The 21105-nt window shown below is 39.8% G+C and overlaps 1 protein-coding gene across 9 annotated transcripts in view; it reads right to left on the minus strand.

Annotated features, from left to right (window-relative positions):
* DIS3L2 (DIS3 like 3'-5' exoribonuclease 2) overlaps positions 1-21105 on the minus strand; it is a 374176-nt gene that overhangs the window by 197166 nt on the left and 155905 nt on the right. For all 9 annotated transcript variants that reach the window (XR_010944177.1, XR_010944176.1, XM_067740219.1 and 6 more), the window contains exon 8: positions 16536-16783. Coding sequence is in view for 7 of the 9 variants with exons in the window: in XM_067740219.1 (XP_067596320.1) it covers positions 16536-16783 (248 nt within the window). In the remaining 2 variants the exon portion in view is untranslated. The remainder of the gene's footprint in view (positions 1-16535; positions 16784-21105) is intronic.

Below are 21105 nucleotides of genomic sequence, written 5' to 3' on the forward strand. Positions count from 1 at the left end.
AAGTTGAAAAGACAACCCTCAGAATGAGAGAAAATATTTGCAAACAAATCAACGGACAAAGTATTAATGTCCAAAATATATAAACAGCTCATGCAGCTCAATATTAAAAAAAAAAAACCCAATCCAAAAATGGGCAGAAGACCTAAATAGAGATTTCTCCAAAGAAGACATATAGATGGCCAAGAAGCACATGAAAAGCTGCTCAACATCACTAATGATTAGAAAAATGCAAATCAAAACTACAATGAGGTATCACCTCACACCGGTTTGAATGGGCATCATCAGAAAACCTACAAACAACAAATGCTGGAGAGGGTGTGGAGAAAAGGGAACCCTCTTGCACTGTTGGTGGGAACGTAAATTGATACAGTCACTATGGAGAACAGTATGGAGGGTCCTTAAAAAACTAAAAATAGAATTACCATATGGCCCAGCAATCCCACTACTGGGCATATACCCAGAGAAAAACATAATTCAAAAAAACACATGCACCCCAATGTTCACTGCAGCACTATTTACAATAGCCAGCTCATGGAAGCAACCTAAATGCCCATCGGCAGATGAATGGATAAAGAAGATGTGGTACAAATATACAATGGAATATTACTCAGCCATAAAAAGGGATGAAATTGGGTCATTTGTAGAGACATGGATGGACCTAGAAACTGTCATACAAAGTGACGTAAGCCAGAAGGAGAAAAACAAATATCGTATATTAACGCATATATGTGAAATCTAGCAAAATGGTACAGATGAACTAGTTTGCAAGGCAGAAATAGAGACACAGATGTAGAGAACAAATGTATGGGCACCAAGGGGGGAAAGTGGCAGGGTGGGTGGTGGTGGTGGTGGTGGGATGAATTGGGAGGTTGGGATTGACATATATACACTAATATGTATAAAACAGATAACTAATAACAACCTGCTGTATAATAAATAAATAAATAAAATTTAAAAAACCCAAAAAACAAAAAATAAATAAAAAAATTAAAATCCAAGGGTGATAAGTCACTGTATTGTTGAATTCAGTCTTACTAAGTCTCCTACATGAAAAGTAGGAGTACTAATCAGAAGGAGTAAGACTCAAGAGAACCAAACCATATATATATATATGATATATATATATATATATCATATATGTATATACATAGAAATACAAGATTAGGAAACACAAGATATAGGAAGATGCAGAAAGGTCTGAGTACCTTGGATGCCTAGTTCTAACTGAACTTTCATTGTCACAAGTCATAAACGGACTATGATAGCATATCCATCCTAAGTGGTGGTCTGTGAAAAGACAGTAGAGCAGAAACTTCCTCCCTGCAGGCAGAAGTTCAAGGAATATATCCATGGTCTACTTTGGCTGAGGAAAGATGGCCTGATGGGCAGAGGCTACATGTTTAACCAGATGGATAGGGACCTAAAAGAAGAAAGATTGGAGGATTGGTGACAAAGACATCTGGGGAACAGACATGGAGAAACGGGTCAACTGTAATGGGCCCAGAGTACGATTATTTGTGTTCCATGAGAATGGTCAGCAAAACACTCCCACTGTGGAGGCAAGATGACCTTCAGAATGTCAACCAAGCCCCTTCCCCAGGCACTGCAGTGCTTGCTCAATGGGCATAAGAACAAAGTACCTGGTAACAGGAAATGAGCTCCACCGCATGAGCTTCCTCTCACTAATGCTAACCAACCCTTACAGAATGCCAGCTGCCCAGCAGCAGCAACCAACTCTGCCCCGATACAGAACCACGGCAGGAGGACCCACCAACCAGCTGATAGCAGATTTAGTTCACTGAGCTCTTCTATGATGGAGAGGACAGCAATCTTTCTCCATTAAAAGAAACACTAATTCTGGGTTTGGGTTTACTGTCTTCATTTGTTCTACCCACCTTGCTTATAAACACCATAATCCATAGATTTACCAAATACTGTTTAAGCTATTGTGTTACCTCACTCAGTACTGTTTGTAATCAAGAATTTCACCTTACAGAAGTAGAGAAGCCCACTGAATTCACTGATTAGAATGATGTATAGCGTACTGGCGGGCTAAATCGGGAGGTAACATCTTATGAAGTTGGGATATAACGTTGCTTTTATTATTCTAGAGTTGTGCACACCGTCTGGGGACCAAGAATGCAAGGGAGGGGTTGGGCCTTTCACTGTCATACTTAAGACTCACTCACAGTAATACTCACTTCTACATTTGAGAGACTTTAGTACCTCTGAGGACAGTTGTGATTCCTCTGAATTCAAGGCTAAGACTCCAAGAATCCCAACTGATTTATTAACAAGGCATGAAATATACTTCCTACTTTCAGAACTATGTGCAATTCGAGTCAATTGAGAGATGACTCAGAAGTAAGGGTTCAAGGATGGCAAGTAATGATATAAAGAGGTTAATCATATATTATGTTGATCCATATGAAATTACCAATATATTTGACCATTTTTTACCTATAAAACACAATTTCACAATTTCCTACAGTATTAAAAAAACATGTAAAATAATTAACCATACATATAATCCAACAGCATACACAGTTTTCGGAAGAAGTATAAACAACAAGGTAGATCATATAGAGCTTATTAGAGAATTCAACTAATATGGAAAGAAACACATGCTAATATGTGGGTAGGAGTCTCAGTAACAGTCTTTGTGAAGCAGACTTAAAACACAGTGCCCATCCTACTCCTACTTGGTGAGACTGGAGTGGCCAAAAATGATCATCTTATGCTTGTTAATGGAGGGTTTAAACACCTGAACAAACGGCATTTTATAATATTCAACTTAAAAACTATAATGCTAAAATCTAAGAACACATTATTTAAAGATGCGGGGGGTGGGGGGGAAGGTGGGGAGGTGTTCCATTAAAAAAATACTGCATGTAAAAAGGAAGAAAAGAGCAAGCAAGGGAAATGGCAGAAGGAGAAAACATACATTATAAGTATACAGACACAGAAATGACTATCTTGACCAAAGATATTAGCAAGAGCTCAAAAATTTATGAAAATATCACCACTAAAGAAGAGCTCAAAGCAAAGATCCAAGTGCATACAAAATAAATAAATTTCACAAAAGGAAATAAAAAATAGTGTGTTAGACCTAGGAAATAGGAAATAAGTAGAAAAGGAAAAAAAAATCCATCACAGAAATGAAAAGTCATACGGGAGATAACTAATGAAGAACTGACACAATTTGAAAAAAATAAGGATCATAGAGAAAAGTCTGAGAGAAGTGGGAAAAAATGAAATTGGAACATACTAAGAGTATAAAAAGATTATAGGGAAAACAGATATGAAAGGTAGGTGAAGGAGATCAAACATTGGCATAACTGATATTCCTGAAGGAACTGCATATATGAAATAGAAAACATTTTCAAAAATATCACTAAGACAACTTTCCTGAAATAAAAGAAATTTTACAGACAGAAAGGGTATATACCATGTCTCAGGAAAAACTAATACAGAAAATTACCACTGAAGTTAGTAGACTTTAAAGATGAAGACTTTTAAATGCAAGAACTCACAGAATGTAATTCTCACAAACCATTTCTGAAGGACTGCTAGATAAAGACGACAGCCTACCAAGAAATGGAGCAATTTCTCCAAAAAGAAGACGAGTGCTGAGTACTGGATCCCCTTCTGTTGGGATGGAAAGGTGAAAGGAAAGGAGGACAAAAGTAAGCATGATGATGGGCCTAATATTCGTCAGAACAAGTCACGTCAGTCATTAGATCTTTGCTGAAATTTAAAGGAAAAAACAAAAACCCTGTCTTTTATCTTATTTAATTTTATTGTTGCTTTGCGTTCTGGCAAAATTTTTTCACCATGCTCTATTCTGAGTCCAAAGAATCTTGATTTGTTCACTGAAATTATAACATGGCCTATAAAAACAAAATTATATTCTGATTAGGGCCTCCAAATGTGATCAATGACTCCAAGTTTCTATTAGTAGGAATTAACATTTATTTTACTAAGTTGCAGAGAATGTTTCTCAAATATCGTATTTAAATAAATTTATTATAGGTTTTCACTCAAGATGCATTTGATAGTAGCACAGACTAGATAGCTTGCAGGAGATAAAAATCTAACAGGTCAGCAATAAGAGCTCATGTATTCAGACCTTAGATGCCCCAGAAAGAATCATATGCTGTCTACTTATAAATTCTGCCATCACTCTAAACACCAAAATAACTTGGGATCTAAACAAAAGCAGAAGCTAGTAAGGAACTGACTTACACATTGTGTATTTCTCTTACAGAAGGATTTGTTTTATATTTTTATTTCAGTGTAAATTTTATTTTAAATGAATACTGAAAGTAACTTTCCCTTTCATGTGTTACAGTTCAAATATTACAACTTCCTAAGCAGTTTCTGTCTTCTATTCACTGTCTGAAAAGATGGTAACAGCTGCTTTAGGACAACTATGATTCAATGTTGCATCAAAATGTTTGGCCAGGGGCTTCCCTGGTAGCGCAGGGGATAAGAATCCGCCTGCCAATGCAGGGGACACGGGTTCAATCCCTGGTCCGGGAAGATCTCACATGCCGCAGAGCAACCAAGCCCGTGCGCCACAACTACTGAGCCTGCGCTCTAGAGTCCACGAGCCACAGCTACTGAAGCCCACGCGCCTAGAGCCCATGCCCTGCAACAAGAGAAGCCACTACAATGAGAAGCCCGTGCACTACAATGAAGAGTAGCCCCTGCTTGCTGCAACTAGAGAAAGCCTGCGTGCAGCAACGAAGACCCAATGCAGCCAATAAATAAATAAATAAATTTTAAAAATGCCCAATTCTCTTAAAAAGCAACCTACTCTGCACTAAAATATGTCCTTCAAAAATAACTTGGGGGACTTCCCTGGTGGCACAGTGGTTAAGAATCCGCCTGCCAATGCACGGGACACGGGTTCGACACGGGTTCAAGGCCTGGTTCAGGAAGATCCCACATGCCGCAGAGCAACTAAGCCCGTGTGCTACAACTCCTGAGCCTGCTCTCTAGAGCCCGCGAGACACAACTACTGAAGCCCGCGGGCCTAGAGCCTGTGCTCTGCAACAAGAGAAGCCACCGCAGTGAGAAGTCCGCGCACCACAACTAAGAGTAGCCCCTGCTCGCCCCAACTAGAGAAAGCCCGGGCACAGCAACAAAGACCCAACACAGCCAAAAATAAATTAATTAATTAATTTTTTTAAAAAAATAAAAGTTATTATTGATAAAGAATTCTAAAAAACCAAATAACTTGGAAACTCTCACAGCCAAGAGGACCCTAAAGAGACATGACAACTAAATGTGATATACAGGTATTCTAAATGGGAGCCCTGAACAGAAAAGGGACGTTAGATTTTTTTTAAATCAAGGATTTCTGAATAAAGGTATGGACCCTAGTTAATAATAACATATTAGTTTTGGTTCATTAACTGTAACGAATGCACCATACTACATGTTAACAATAGGGGAAACTAGGTGCGGGGGTATGTGAGAACTCTGTACTATCTTGACAATTTTTCTGTAAATATAAAACTGTTCTAAAAAATAAAACTGAGACGAATGACTAAAAGAAGTTATCTAGATTTCCACTAATAGGTAAATGATAAACTGAACAATGGTATATTTGTTCAACTGATTATTACGCATTTAAAAAATAATTTTGAGGGGCTTCCCTTGTGGCGCAGTGGTTGGGAGTCCACCTGCCGATGCAGGGGACACAGTTTCGTGCCCCGGTCCGGGAAGATCCCACATGCTGCGTAGCGGCTGGGCCCGTGAGCCATGGCCGCTGAGCCTGCGCATCCGGAGCCTGTGCTCCGCAACAGGAGAGGCCACAGCAGTGAGAGGCCCGTGTACTGCAAAAATAAATTAATAATAATAATAATTTTGAAGATGTAGCAACATAAAAATGACTATGACATAAAGTAAAAAGAATAAAATGTATTTAGGAATAGTGTAATTTAACTATGTAAAAACATTTATGAAAAGATTAAAAGGGAATGGTGTTAATTTTTTTTTAGAGAAAAAGGATTATGAGTGACTATTTTCTCTATTTTCTAAACTTCCTTTAATGTTGTAACATTTTTAATTTAAAAATTATAGAAACATTTATTATAATGAAACTATGGTGCCCAGTGCTGGTTGCCTAACCAAAATTCAATCCTCTCTTCCTCCTTCCTAATAGAAACCTAATCTTCTTCATAGAGGGAACTCATCTCACCTTCAGATCTTCATTATTCTAATAAAATCAGAGCATAGCTCCCCTGGAGACCATAATCGATATCGTGGTTGGTGGATAGAATTTCCCCCTTCCTTGTTTGATGTGATCAAGAAAGCATGCAGCTTGAGCACACTGGCAGCCATCTTCACGGCCATAGAGAATCCACTGCTAGATCACTGAAAACAGCAAAGGGCAATCTGATAATATCAAGTCACTGACTATACTAGGCCTGAAGCCTGCACAACCTCTGGACTCTCACTTATGTGAGATAATATATTCCCTTATTATTTAAGTCACTTTGGGTCAGGGTTTTCTATCACTTGGTGCTAAAAGCAACCTAACTAATACAAAAATATTTTAAAATATCTTCCATGAGAAGCAAACTTTCCTTTCCTTCCCTTCCCTCTGCAACAGAAAATATAAAGCTCTTACTACCAAAAATAAAATCTCAGGACTGTTCACATCATATATCTTGTAGATATTCAGTACACACTGACATGGTACGGCTGGTTCTAGAGCATAAAAATACTATTAATGGCTCCTTCCTTAAGCAATGTATTTCTATCTTAAAGCCGCTCCCTTTATGATTTCCATGTTGAACCAGGCCCCCCCAAAATAAAACAAGCTCATTTCACCTTCATGAAAGACCAAGAAGTCATCCCTTCCCCAGGGCAGATCTCTCTCCTCAGTATTATCACTCTCCTTTGATTATATCTCCTTTCTGGCACATGCCTCTTTCTAGCTGTGTAAATGTGGTTTAGGTATTGTACATCTCTTATTTATTATAGATGAGGAGAATCATCCTAAAGAGAATAAACATTTCTTTGTTTCTGTATCTTACACTGATGCTTGTTCATCTTAAGTGCCCAATACATGATGGTTGAATAAATAAATAAACAAATTAATGCTCTTGAGCCTGGAAAAAAGGCATTCTGTTCCTCCTTGAAACTCCAGAGGAAAACTAAGAAAACTGAAGATGGTAAAAAAATAAATAAAACCCAAAACATGGATCTAGGTAAACACTTGAGTCCTTTAATAACCAGCTGCCACGTTAGCAAAGTTATTAATACTAATATCAAAAAAATCAGGAACAAGAAAAAAATGCCTGCTACTACTGCTTTCACTCAAAATTGAACTGTCATTACTCATTTGTGTGGAAAATATCTCCTTCCCAATTGTGAGTTGCCAGTTCAGGAAGATTTGAAAAAGAAATAAAAGTTTTAGGGATTTGAATTGAAGAAACAAATCTGTTTACCAATGATATGATTATCTACATTAAAAATCCAAAGGAAACTATACCCAAAGTATTAAAATTAATAAGGGGATTTAGCAAGGTGTCTGGATAAAGAATTAATATACAAAAATTAACTGTAATTTTATATACCAGCACCAAAAAGTTAGAAAATGCAACTTAAAGTGTCTGTTCTTCAGAAGTTAACATTAACAACATGAAAAGACAACTCTTAAACCAAGGAAAAGATATTTTCCATATTATTAACTGCTAAAAGACTACTTTCTAGAATATTTTTTTAAACTCAAAAAAAAAAAAATCAAATGACAAACATCCCAATTTAAAAAGAATGCTAAAATGAGTGAGTGAAAGTTTAAGCAAAAAGAGAATTGCAGAGTTTCAAAAAATATCTCCCAGAATATAGTATAATATTTACAAAGGAAAATAGTAAGTTAGGAACTCTGGCAGGTACCATCTTAGCCAAGTGATCAAGGTTAACTTCACCAGTATACATACTGATATCACGTACCCCCCGATATGATGTACATCACTTTATGGTATCCTTCCCAATAATGCTTAATCTCAGTCTAATCATGAGAAGACATTAGACAAACCCAAACTGAGAAACATTCAAAATCACTGACCAGTAGTCTTCAAAAGTGTCAAGGTCATGAAAGACAAGGCTGAGGAATTATCACAAATTGGAAAAACTACAGTGACATGACAACTGCAATGTAGGATCCTGGACCAGATGCTCAAACAGAAAAAGGAGGTTAGTGGAAAACCTGATAAGATCTGAATAAATTCGACACTTTATTTAACAGTATTGTACCAAAGTTAATGTCTTAGTTTTGGTAAATATTCTATGATAATACAAAGATGTTCACATAAGGAGAAGCTGGGTAAAGGGGATACAGGAACTCTCTGTACCATTTTTGCAATTCGAAATCTAAATTATCAAAACAAAAAATTAACTGTGAAAAAAATGAGTAAAAACATTAAAGATAATCTCTAGGAGAGGAAACATAATGACCATAAATATATGAAAAGGTGCGCAATCTCATCAGTAATTAGGAAAATACAAATTGAAATCACAGTGAGATACCATCTTACATCCACTTGTTTGGCAAAAACTGAAGAGTCTAACAATATCACATGTTGATAAGAATGTGAAGCAATGGAGTTTAAACACTGCTGGTAGGACTAAAAATGGGTAGAGCCACTTTGGAAAATGATTTGGTTGTAAAGTTGTAAAGTTAAACATGCACATATGTATCACAGATGATGCAGTAATTTTACTCTTAAGTAGAGTCTAGAGAAACCAGTTAGTAAGCACTGGAATGTTCATAGGAGCATTGTTTATAATAGCAAGACCTTCAGCTCAACCCAAATATGCACCGCTAGATAAACAAATTATAGTATATTTCAGGAAATAGAAATATTATGAATTAAAATGAATGAAATATATGAATATATCTTGGAAACATAATGTTAAATGAAAAAAAAGCAAGTCGCAGAAGAATCTGCGTAGGATGGTATTTTTTATAAAGTTCGAAAACAAGCAAAACTAACACTTTCGGGGATATAAATATGGGTAAATTATAAAGAAAGGTAGATGTCTGAGACAGTGGTTACCTCCTGGGAAAAAATTAGGGGTTAGGACAGAGAGGAACACACAGGGAGCTTCAACAGTATTGTGACAGATTTCTTAATCTGGGTGGTGAGTTCAAGGGTTGGTTTAAATACAAGAATTCAAAAATCACTTTAGTGTTACATGTATTCTTTTATCTGTGAAACATACTTTGCAATTAATATTAATAAATATTTTTTAATAAAGGAAACCTCATTTTATTTATTTCTTTATGTATGTATGTCTGCATTGGGTCTTTGTTACTGTGCGCGGGCTTTCTCTAGTTGTGGAGAGCGGGGGCTAGTCTTTGTTGTGGTGCGCGGGCTTCTCACTGCGGTGGCTTCTCTTGTAGCAGAGCACGGGCTCTAGGCACGCGGGCTTCAGTAGTTGTGGCACGCGGGCTCAGCAGTTGTGGCTCACAGGCTCTAGAGCGCAGGCTCAGTAGTCGTGGCACACGGGCTTAGTTGCTCCGCCAGTGCCCCACAACTACTTCCTGGGATCTTCCTGGACCAGGGCTCAAACCTGTGTCCCCTGCATTGGCAGGCAGATTCTTAACCACTGCACCACCAGGGAAGTCCAATAAATATTTTAAAACAATATTTTAGACAAATATATACCCAACCCTTAATAGTGATTATTTCAGGGGATGAAATTCTGGAAAATATTCACTTTCTATGGCACATGTTTTAAATAATTTTAGTATCAAATATATAATGAGTATGTATTGGAAAAAAATGCAATTTTTAAAAAATTTTGATACTGCAATAAGAAATAGTTGTGAGATAGAAAGTTTTCCTCATTAGAGTAATTTATAATGATCACTACCTCAATTTTTTTCACTCACCAGAGTTCCTCCACAAATACTGTTCCCATTCACAATCTATGCTGTTACAACTGGATCCTACTGTAAGATTAATCAGGACAGTGCTGAAACATTCCCAGCTTCTTACACTTGGGAGTTGTGTGTATGTGCAAACATTCTCAACAAATAAGCATTAGGTCCACTGTTCTGCATAATGTGCTAGTAAAAACCTTACTGAGGGAAGGGGCCAACTACAGACAGAAGAAATTAAGACAGGAAAGTCCTTCGAATTGGTCTCTGTGCCTTAAAGAAAATAGGAACACTTAACAGTCAACATTAGTGTTGCAAACCATTCATCCTCCTTCCTCTACCACATAGCCTCATAAAGTTTTAGCCTTAAAACTAGGCTATACACGGGAAGGCAGTCATACATTCTTGGAGTGATTATCACTATCATTATTGCTCTCACATAAATGCTTTCATGCATATTGGCCTATGTTGGAAACCCCATGCAAACAGATACAATGGTATATCAGATCCCTGAGAACCTGCAAGTGGAGAACAATCAAACATGGCCACACCCAGAACTTCAGTAAAAATATGCAGTGAAAACAAAGTATGGCAAATACTTGAGCTGTATATTTTAGGTATTATTTTCTATAATCAGGAGGAAAGAACATATTATTTCCCTTTTTCTGGCTCAGTATTATGATGCAGCAGAAGGCAGTTAAGTAAGGAACTGGGGACTTTAAAAAAAGTGTGGGCAGATCAGTGATGACAGAATGTGGAAGAGAAGCAAGGCTCAGTAACACTGACTGATTTTAGGGAAGGCCCTAAAGATTGAGAGTGAAGAGTTTAATGTCAATGTGAAGGGAGCAAAGAGGAGGCTGAAAGCTTTTAAGGAGTAAAAAAGAAGGCTGATGGTAGCTACGGTTCTCTAATACTTTAAAATAATATTTTCAAGAAGACTGCGGATGAAGCTGACAACCATGGAAGAAGGGTTCATGATTGCACACGGTACAAGGAAGGAACAATTTGGAACCAAAGCCTGCATCAAGACCACTCTCCTCCATTCCTTTTACTTTTGCTCTGTTTTGACCAAGATGCTCTCAATGTTGAAGACATTAGCTTTTACCAAAGCGGATCGTTCCAGGCCACCAGGTGGAGCCCAACAGTCACAAAAAAGAGCCCCCTCCTCAGCCTGATTTGCTTTTTGTCTACCAGCCAAGCTAGAGCCAAAGCCCCCCGAAAAGGACTTATAAAGTCTAAGTTTGGTAATACAAGTTTTTAGGATTACATAACACAGCCTCTTCCTCAGAAGAGTCTTCAGATACGAACATTCTCTTGAAAAGGTGAAATACTCTTTGCACAGGAGGAAGAACTAGCTAGAGCTATTTTTCAATTTGCAAATCTTGTAGGCTACGCCTCAATGAAACAAACTAACTTATCCTGTTTGGTTTTTCTACCAACCTAGTTACTGTTTCTTTTTCCTAAACACAGTTTAATGTAATTTAATGACCATCTCCCCAATTCATATCTACCTCATAAGAAATTCGGTATCAATCAAACCTGAATGGAATAGTAAAAGTATTTGCTTCTATTAGTCAACAAATATTTCTGATTACTGACACCTTATAGGTGCAAAGGTGGGAGTTGAAGAAGATACCAGAACAGACCCCCTTACCCATCAGCCACTTCTTCCCCACCACACACATCGTCAATCAGAACTTCCCTTCCTCTCCTTTCACCTCACCCAGTCACTCTCTCCAATGGAAGCTGCTATCCTTCATTCTCTTAAAATGAGCAGTACTATGACATTAAGCCTAGACAATCCACGTTCAACCCAAAATTTCTCAACCCTGCTAGACATGCATTGACCTATTCATTTTCCTCCTTCCCATCCCTGAAAGCTACCAAAGTTTGCTAGAGAAAGTAATATAAATATGTCAGTTTGCTCTAGGTCAATTCATGTCATAGATCTTTAGTTAGTCTTCAGTGTTGCCAAGAAACACTATTATGTTTTTCACAGTAGCTGCTGTAAAACTTTTCCATTTTCTTCAAGATTTATCCTTAAATATTCCAGAAGAAGAAGCCATGATAAATCTAGGAGAAAGTGACCTTGATATCTCCATGTGCATGACATCCTGGAAGAGAAGGATGGGACTGTAAACTCTATACTTTAGGATAGCAGATTTCACAAAGGTCTGAGAAAGTATAAGCATGAATTCCACTGCAAGAGTTTCTAAAGGGAAGGATGATTTAAGAGAGTTGAGAAGCTCTTAAAACTATAAGTCCGATTATATAATTACAAATCATTTCAGCAAGGAAGCCAATGTGGCTTTTTAAGTATCTTGGACAAGAATCTAGTACTAAATGTAAAAAATACTAAATATGTTGTGATGCATAACAAAAAGCAGTGACCCCGAAAAGCCAGTAAGGGTTCACTAAGAACAGATTACTTTTAGATTTTTGATAGCATTACAGGACTAAGGTTCATCAAAGTGTGGCATGTAATGTATAGAGGTGAATAAGGTTCAACTGAAATCTCTCATGGCAATTCCAAGAACAAGATAAAAATTAACTTGTAACAACTAGAGGTCTCTAGTACTGTAATTCTCTTTGGGCTTCCCTTAACTGGAGGCACCAAAGTGTCACTGGGAGTGCCAGAGAAGCAATGCTTACACTGAAGGGGGCACCAAGACTGATGGCCTCCTGAAGGCCCCTTCCAAAGCTACTGAAATTATACATTCCATTAATGTGCACATGCTACTTAACGTTTTTGTTAAAGATTCTAAATGTGGGGTTCTCCACCCGCAGTTATATACTGACTGTATATTGTTATCAAGTGTTGATTTTGAAACCACAGAACCTGGTTCTCATCACTTTCTGTTCTAAACCACTCCTGTGTTTTCTAGCTTGATTTATGGTACATCTTCCTAGTCAACATGACTGAAGACCCTGGGGTCATCAAATCATTCTCATCTACCCATCTGACCAGCCAGCAAACATTCACTGAGTATCCTTGTCCTAAAGAAGTTCATGGCCAAGTAAATAACTTACATAAGCAATTACAATACAAACAGATGAGAGCTTTAAGAGTGGTATTATTAGAAACTATGGGAGCACCCATGACGGAGGACTCAGTCAGGGAACATTTTCTGAGTAGACGACTGAGTTAAGTTTAAAAGTTGAGTATTTCACTAAATAAACACTGGGGAGAGGAGAAAGCCGCTGCTGGGAAAGGAAGTGTAGTGTGCAGAAGCCTGGAGCTAGGAACACAGTCGGCAACGAAATGGCAAGCAATGAGGCATAAGTGAAGGGAACAGTAGGAGATGAAGTTGTCCTTGATGAATCGTGATTAAATGCCATCATCTAACCAATCACGCAAGTCAGAGGCCTGAGAGTTCATTCAAGGTTCTGTCTTTCTCTTTCATGCCCCTCTTCCCATTGGTTACCATGTCTGAGAAAATTTACCTTCTTCGTCTCCCCTGACTCTTTTCATTCCTTTTGCTTCCCTCACTGCAGCTCCTTTACTTCAGGTTCTCCCATCTCATCTTAGTGCGACAGCCTACTGCTTGCTTTCAGTCATGGCCCTTCCCACCCACTCTGGACTCTGAATCAGAGTGATCTTTTAGCAAACAGGCTTCCACTCTCCCAGAAACAACCCTGGATTTCCCCCTTCATCCACCTCCTCTAAGCTTCCAGAAAATTATTTTATTCCTATGGAAGAGCTTACAACACTCTGCTTTGTACCACAGCTAGAGCTCAGAGAGACAGGCCATTCAGTCCATCTGCTTTACCCACACTCTTTGCCAGGGAGTTGAGTCCCCCAGTCCCTGATAACGGGGCACTGGATCGCAGGACTTCGGACCCCTACCTCTGTTTACAACTATTAGGCAAATAACTGTCTCAATAGACCAATAAAGATCTTCTACCCTAGGAATTCTGTATTGTGCTCTAGACTACAGTGTGTGACCTGCAGAGGACTGGCAGTACCATTTGGGGGCCATGTATGCTATCAAGCAGGTAAATGGCTCCTGTGTAGAAAAAAGCAGACTAATACAAGTCATGTGCAGAAAGGGGGAGAGAAAAGATACCATGTGGTGGCTGGACCGGTCAGGGTGGTTGAGAGAGAAGCTGTGACTCCTTTGCCACCGTGTTAGTTCTGAGCTCCTCATGAGACCTGCCTACGCTTACTGCCCTGGGTTTTAGGTGAACCACCGATGTCTTATACTAATCACCCCTTTTATTTAAATTAGATCAAGTAGGATTCCATTTCTTGGAATCAAATTAATCCTGTGACATTTATGTAAACTCCTTCTGCATTAGGTTATCATTTCTTTAAATAAAGAAACCACAGCTTGTTTACATTTGTATTTCTCACATAATACAGCAGTGACTTACACATATGATTAACACCTGTCTTTGTGAACTGAATTTAACTACAGAAGAAGTAAATGACTTTGGACTTGAATAATCAGTAGCAATTATATAGGCAGAAGTTCAATAATTTTAAAGGGCAGAGTGTTGGGGCAGGGAAGAAATTCAAAAGAAAGGCGCTTCGGTTAAACTTGGTTTTTAGGCATAGTTTCTATGCTTTCATATTCATACCCAGAGCAAGTACTACCTTCACGCTCCGGGTCAGAACCTGGCAAAGATGAGAGAGGAAACCCAAGCGGTCACAGCACGGCATGTTCTGACTGGGAAACGGTGACCTCAGCTCCTAAAGATCAGTAACAGATAGCCAGAACAAAAGAGCCAGGCGACCCCCAACAGGCAACAGCTGCAGCGCGCACCCCCCACGAGACAGACGTCAGCTGAGAACTTCACCATGAAGACCCGCCACATTTTATTTCTTGAGATAAATTTTCTCTTTTCCACAAGGATTTTAAAAGGCTTATTTCCATAAAAGACAATTTTTAATGTCTTAATAGTAAAAAGGTCGAGAAAAAGCACAGCTTTCCATCTAAGTATGAGAATCTTCAAACTTTTGCATTTTGAAAAATAGATGATTAATATATGGTTATTATTTTAAAATATTCTTTCTTTAGATTCAGAGAATGTCCTTGCTGCTTCAAAGGCCTGACTCCTTTTTTGATTATTGTTGTACTTTACCCACAAGAAAAGAGTTCTTGATGAAGTAAGGGAGGATCTGTAAAAACAAAACAAAACAAAACAAAACGAAAAAGCACCTGAAGGGCCATCTGAGTAATAAGAGAAACTCATTCTGTGAAGATTTCCTGACTACACCCTTACAGCTCAAAAACTAAGGAAACAGCCCAACCAAGTATACACAATGGGATATGACAGAAAGGCAGATAAAAGACAAGGCTGGATTTCCTGCCTTGATGTGAAAGTGTTCCCTTTTCACTGCCAAGCACAGTGTGGTGGGCACAATCACCAGGGGCCAGGTGGCACAGCCATTATCAAGCCTTTTGAGTGGATGGTGAGAAACTGGCAAGCCGCTGAGAAGGGCTATTTAGGGCTCAAGGGGTTGACGTCACTTTTGGATAATGAGTTAGGCTTCAAAATGATGACATTGCAGTCCCACCACTTGAGAGCAAAAAAGAAAGTGCAACTGTTCCTGAGTGGCTCTGAGATCATATAAATCACAGTGATCTTCATAGCACTGAGAAAGTGGCCCAGGATAGTATTTCTTAAATTGCATTAGGACACACAGATTTGATTTGGTTTACTTCACTAACCATAAAAGGCTAAGCAGAGAATAAACCTCATCAAAGCAGCACATCGTGGCCATCCATTCAGTGTCGGCACTCATAACCACGGAACATTCCCAGGAGGGTCCATCCTGCACAAGTTAGATGACCAACAAGCAAGTCACCCAATTAGACTAAAAGTAGTATCAGAGCAAATTTTTCTAGCTTGTATGCCTTTATTTTCATTTCCTAAAATGAAACCTAAGCATAAACCAGACACCATCTATAATAAAGGACTACAGATATAGCTAAAACTTAATACTTCTCTTTCAAAATGAATACCAATTGTAAGAAGGAAACAGGCACAGCATTTGATCAAACAGCTAGGTCCAGCAGTTTCTTCAGATTACAAGGAAATGGCTATCCATGATGCTCCGTGGCTATATAATCTATATTTAAGTTAGACTGGTTTCTAAAAGCTTCCCTAAAAACATGGTACCTTTCCCTGTTTACAGTAGGGTAATTTAATGTTTAATGCCACAAGTGAAACCTCTGAAGGATCAATACCAAAAAAGCACATCATTCAAACATACCTTTACTTTCATATTTTAAAGCATGGGGGACTGAGGTCCCATGAATACGCCTGGAATTTCACATATTTTAACACCAGTGTCTGAAAGGAGGGGTCTGATTGTTTGATACAATGAATTCTTTGCAAGTTCACAACTACAAACAGGATTCATAACGTAACAGGAAATAAGCAGAGGTTCAGAATGTGCTTATGTTTTATGCCAAAAAACAAACAAAAGAGGTGATTGCCTGGCAGTTCAAGGAACCTATAGGTGGCCAGCTGTGGTAGCTAAGGGTGATTTCTGAAGAACCACGCCTAGTACGCATGCTTTAATGAAGAAATAATAATTAAAATACACACAAAAATGCTTACGTAAATGCTACCTAAACCAAGTTCCGTCTGGGATCTGTGGTTTTTCTCGCCAGAGGTCACCTACCCCAGGGCAAAGTTGCTGTCTTCCTTCCAGTCCACAATGCGGCAGATGAACAGCGTGTTGGCATAATCTTTAGGCCGGGTCACAAAGTCCTGGGGACAGTCCTTGAGAGGTACATAAATTCTAGGCACCCGGTGGTCCGAGGGAGAAAACAGGGCATACTTCCTAAACAGTTCACTGTTCTTATCGGCCAAGAGTTTGAGGAAGCCAGTCGCTGCACGGGAATGTTTTTTTTCCAAGATGTAAACCACCTGAAAATACCAAAGATATAGTCAATGCTGTTTATCTGTAGGACTGGATAACAGTTGGGAGAAGTCAGTAGAATGTTATTTGGTCAACTATCTGGGTCCAGCAGTTTTTCTAAGTCTAAATGAAGTACCTCTCAGTGAGGCTCTGTGACTAAGTTATCTATATTTAAGTTGTAACAACTGAAGCCAGCGAGCACATATACCCAAGGAAAACTAAGCAATACACAGATTAATTAGATGAAAGTGCTTTTAAAACCAAGATCTATGTCTCAAAAAAATATGTAAAACTCCAGCAGGGAAGTACAGCTCCAGGTATTTGGTCTGCATTACATTTTTCTCACATGAACTATACCAGTATCTCAGGTGAACAATACAATAATTGTTTATTTTAAAATGTTATTAAACGTAAATAACTTCTTTATTATGCCTTCAAATGCTGAAACCTTTTAACCTTCCTTCTTTCCAAGATTAAACCCAGTCTCTCATTTCACCAGGCAAAAATTCAATAGCACAAGTACATGCTATTTCTACCAAGAGAAACACATCATCTTGGACTGACCCATCATTCAGCTCTCACTCTCCTGTGCCCCTCCACGGGCTTTTTCACCACATCGAGACCACTAGTGCCTTGACCCTTGCCTTCTCTCAATGTCTGTTAGCTACTTCTTAGCCTTGAGTCCTTTCCTACCTGCCAGAGACACCATGTTTCATCACTTCAAGTCCTGTTACGTATGTCATCAAATGCCTCACCCCTCTTGTTGTTCCATTGCACCTACCCCGAAAATCCTCAATTCTGGAACCATTCAGCCACTGCTATTCTCTAACCTTAAACACAAGTTACTGAGTCCACCAGAAAAGAAGAAAATTATAATCATACAGATGCATACCATCACACATTAATGTTATACAACTGCTGCTAGGACCTCAAAAGCTCTAAGGTATTTTTTTAACCTGTTCCCAGTCAGCACAATGTGTTCTTTTTGGCTGCGTTGCGGCAGGCAGGGTCTTAGCTGCAGCAGGCAGGGTCTTTGTTGAGGCATGTGGCGCAGGCTCTTTGTTGTGGCGCGCGGGCTTCTCTCTAGTTGCGGCCTACGGGTTTTCTTCTCTCTCTAGTTGTGGCGTGCTAGCTCCAGGGTATGTGGGCTCTGTAGTTTGTGGCACGCAGGCTTAGCTGCCCCATGGCACGTGGGATCTTAGTTCACCGACCAGGGATCAAACCCACGTCCCCTGCATTGGAAGGCGGATTATTTACCACTGGACCACCAGGGAAGTCCCCAGCATAATTTATTCTTTAAGCCCCACTCTCTTGATCCTTCTTTTGGGACTCCAATTATCTGAATGCTGGATCTTTTTTACTGTTCCACGGCTTCCTGAGGCTCTGTTCATTTTTTTTCAATGTATTTTCTCTCTGTTCACATAGGGTAAATTCTATTGATTGGTCCTCAAGTTAACTAATTCTGTGCTGAGTCACCTCTACTCTACTACTGAGCCCATCCAGCAAGTATTTCATTTGTTGCTGTATTTTTCAGTTCTATAATTTCCATTTAGTTCCCTTTTTATAACTTCTATTTCCTTGCTGAGACTTTCAGTTTTCTCATTTGTTTCAAGAGAATTTTTACTTGCTATTAAAGCATATTTATGATGGCTATCTTAAATCGCTATCAGGTAACTGCAGTATCTTGGTGTTGGCATCAACTAACTTGGTGTTAGCTGTCGTTCCTCACTCAAGTAGTGATTTTCCTGGTTCTTGGTATAAGGTGATTTTCTAATGTATCCTGGACCTTTTGGCTATAATGTTAGCAGGTTCAAGGTCTTATTTAAATCTTGCCTTTTAGAAGGCAGTCACCCTGTCTAGGGCGAGCATGCAGGTCCCGGACTACTTTTGTGGGCTGTAGCTACAGTGACAATTTAGTTTTCAGAGCCTTTGCAATGCTATTTTGATATGTTTGGTTGACAAGGTACCACTGGGGCTCCCACTAGTTTCTGCTGGTACTGCTGAGGGGCTGGCCACCTGGCTGGTCTCTCTGATATGGGTGAGGAGCACATCCTGGTCCACATCCACGCAGAGACAGAGAGACTTCTCGCTTAGGGTTTTGGGTGTAGTGGCACCCCCTTCTACTGGTGCTACCTGGCTGCTCAGCATCTCTGGGTGGGAGAGGGGCATCTCAGGCCCATGAGGATAAAGAGGTTTCCTGGACCACGTACTTGTGGTAGGATCTCCCTTGCTAGTGCCATCTGGATGCCAGGTGTCTCTGGGTGGGGGAGGGGAGTCTCAGGCCCATAGGGACAAAGAGACTTCTGGGGCTAGGTCACCTCTTTGGCAGGATCCCTGCTGTCGAAGCCACCCAGATGCCTGGCATCTCTTGGTGAGGGACAGAAGTCTCAGGTGTGGTGGGGAAGGAGCGCCCTTTTCCTGGCCACTTGCCATCAGCAGAGATCCCAGTCAATTTGTCTTACAGGTGCTGCTGGGATTGCCTGGTGTCGTTGGAGGGCCTCCTGTTAGATCTGAGTGAGGAACGAGTCTGCTTGAGCCACCTTCTATTGTGGGGTTGGGATCCAGAAACACGGGGCCTGGGTCCCCTTCTGTTGGTGGAGGGCTTGTGAAGTCCCCTGCTGCTACGTTGTTCTTCTAGCCCTAGAGTCCCTAACTAGTCTGCCTTCCTCTTTTCATCTTTCAGCATTCTCCTTTGGTTGTCTCTTACTATTGTCCAGCATTTGTAGCTGTGCTTAGGGGAGAGGAGCAAGGAGAAACGAATCTATGCCATGTCTGATGCTTTTCGTTTTAATGTTCGACAGAACAAGAAGTATACAAATCAGCATGACATTACTCATGATTCATGTGTTAACTGTCACAGAAATGACTTTACCACAGTGTAAGTTTTGCCTTGTAATTTTAGATTGAATTCATTAAGAAACTATACAAAAACAAATAAACCCCAAAACCAAAAATAGCAAGAGAGGAAGCACCATTGGGGGGCAGCAGCAAATTGCAGAACACAAATTCCACTGACAGAGGTTGCCTCTACTTAGCTCTGACCAAAGTCATTTAAGAATGTGGCCCACTGTTGCTGGATGTTTTGTTTCGTCAAGAGACGCCAGAAGCCTGACACTCCTTTTTTTTTTTTTCGTATAAGCTACTAAGCCAAAATTTTTAAATATTGCACAGGTCAAGCAAAACACAAATTTGTGAGCCAGACCCAGCCCACGATCTTTCCGTTCATTATACTCTTTCACACCTATCATATTGCCTAGTATATGGTTAGTATTCAAAATGCTTATTAAGGGCTTCCTTGGTGGCGCAGTGGTTGAGAGTCCGCCTGCCGATGCAGGGGACGCGGGTTCGTGCCCCGATCTGGGAAGATCTCAAATGCTGCAGAGCGGCTGGGCCCGTGAGCCATGGCCGCTGAGCCTGCGCGTCCGGAGCCTGTGCTCCGCAACAGGAGAGGCCACAACAGTGAGAGCCCCACGTACCGCAAAAAAAAATAATAATAATACAAAATGCTTATTAAAATAAAGATCTAGATAATTGAATGGGCAATTGGCAGGGGAGAGTAAAATATATGTAATATAATTTAGAAATTCCTCATGTCGATACGCAGGAGACACTCTCCTATCCAACTTGCTAGACTGAGTGGCAATGCCGCATTCCCAGGTTACACGTGCTGGCGGATGCCTCTGGTAAAGGAAAACCTCATGCTATCACACACTCCATCCTGTGTCATTGCACCACTCCTTCCACCAGGAGCTACCTGCATAGCGAGAATCAGCTGTGTTTGATCTCATATCTGAATATGTCACTAGCATATATAATTTTTTTTTAAGATTTAATTTTATTTACTTTTGGCTGTGTTGGGTCTTTGTTGCTGTGCACAGGCTTTCTCTAGTTGTGGCGAGCGGGGGCTACTCTTTGTTGTAGTGCACGGGCTTCTCCTTGCAGTGGCTTCTCTTGTTGCAGAGCGCATGCCCTAGGTGTGCGGGCTTCAGTAGTTGTGGAACATAGGCTCTAGAGCACAGGCTCAGTAGTTGTGGCGCACGGGCTTAGTTGCTCCGGGGCATGTGGGATCTTCCCAGACCAGGGCTCAAACCCATGTCGCCTGCATTGGCAGGTGGATTCTTAACCACTGCACCACCCGGGAAGTCCTAGCATATATAATTAAAAAATAAAATTGAATTATGCAAAAAAACAAATTGCTTTTGTTACTGGACAACTAAATTAAATACTTTGGAGAAACTAAAAAATACTTATTAAAAACTTACTTTTGAATTAGATATGGTCATGACAACAATAAAAAAAATTGGAGCAAAAAACCAAAAATCTAGGAGTC

The sequence above is a fragment of the Pseudorca crassidens genome, chromosome 6 (genome assembly GCF_039906515.1).
Source record: "Pseudorca crassidens isolate mPseCra1 chromosome 6, mPseCra1.hap1, whole genome shotgun sequence".
Lineage (NCBI taxonomy): Eukaryota > Metazoa > Chordata > Mammalia > Artiodactyla > Delphinidae > Pseudorca > Pseudorca crassidens.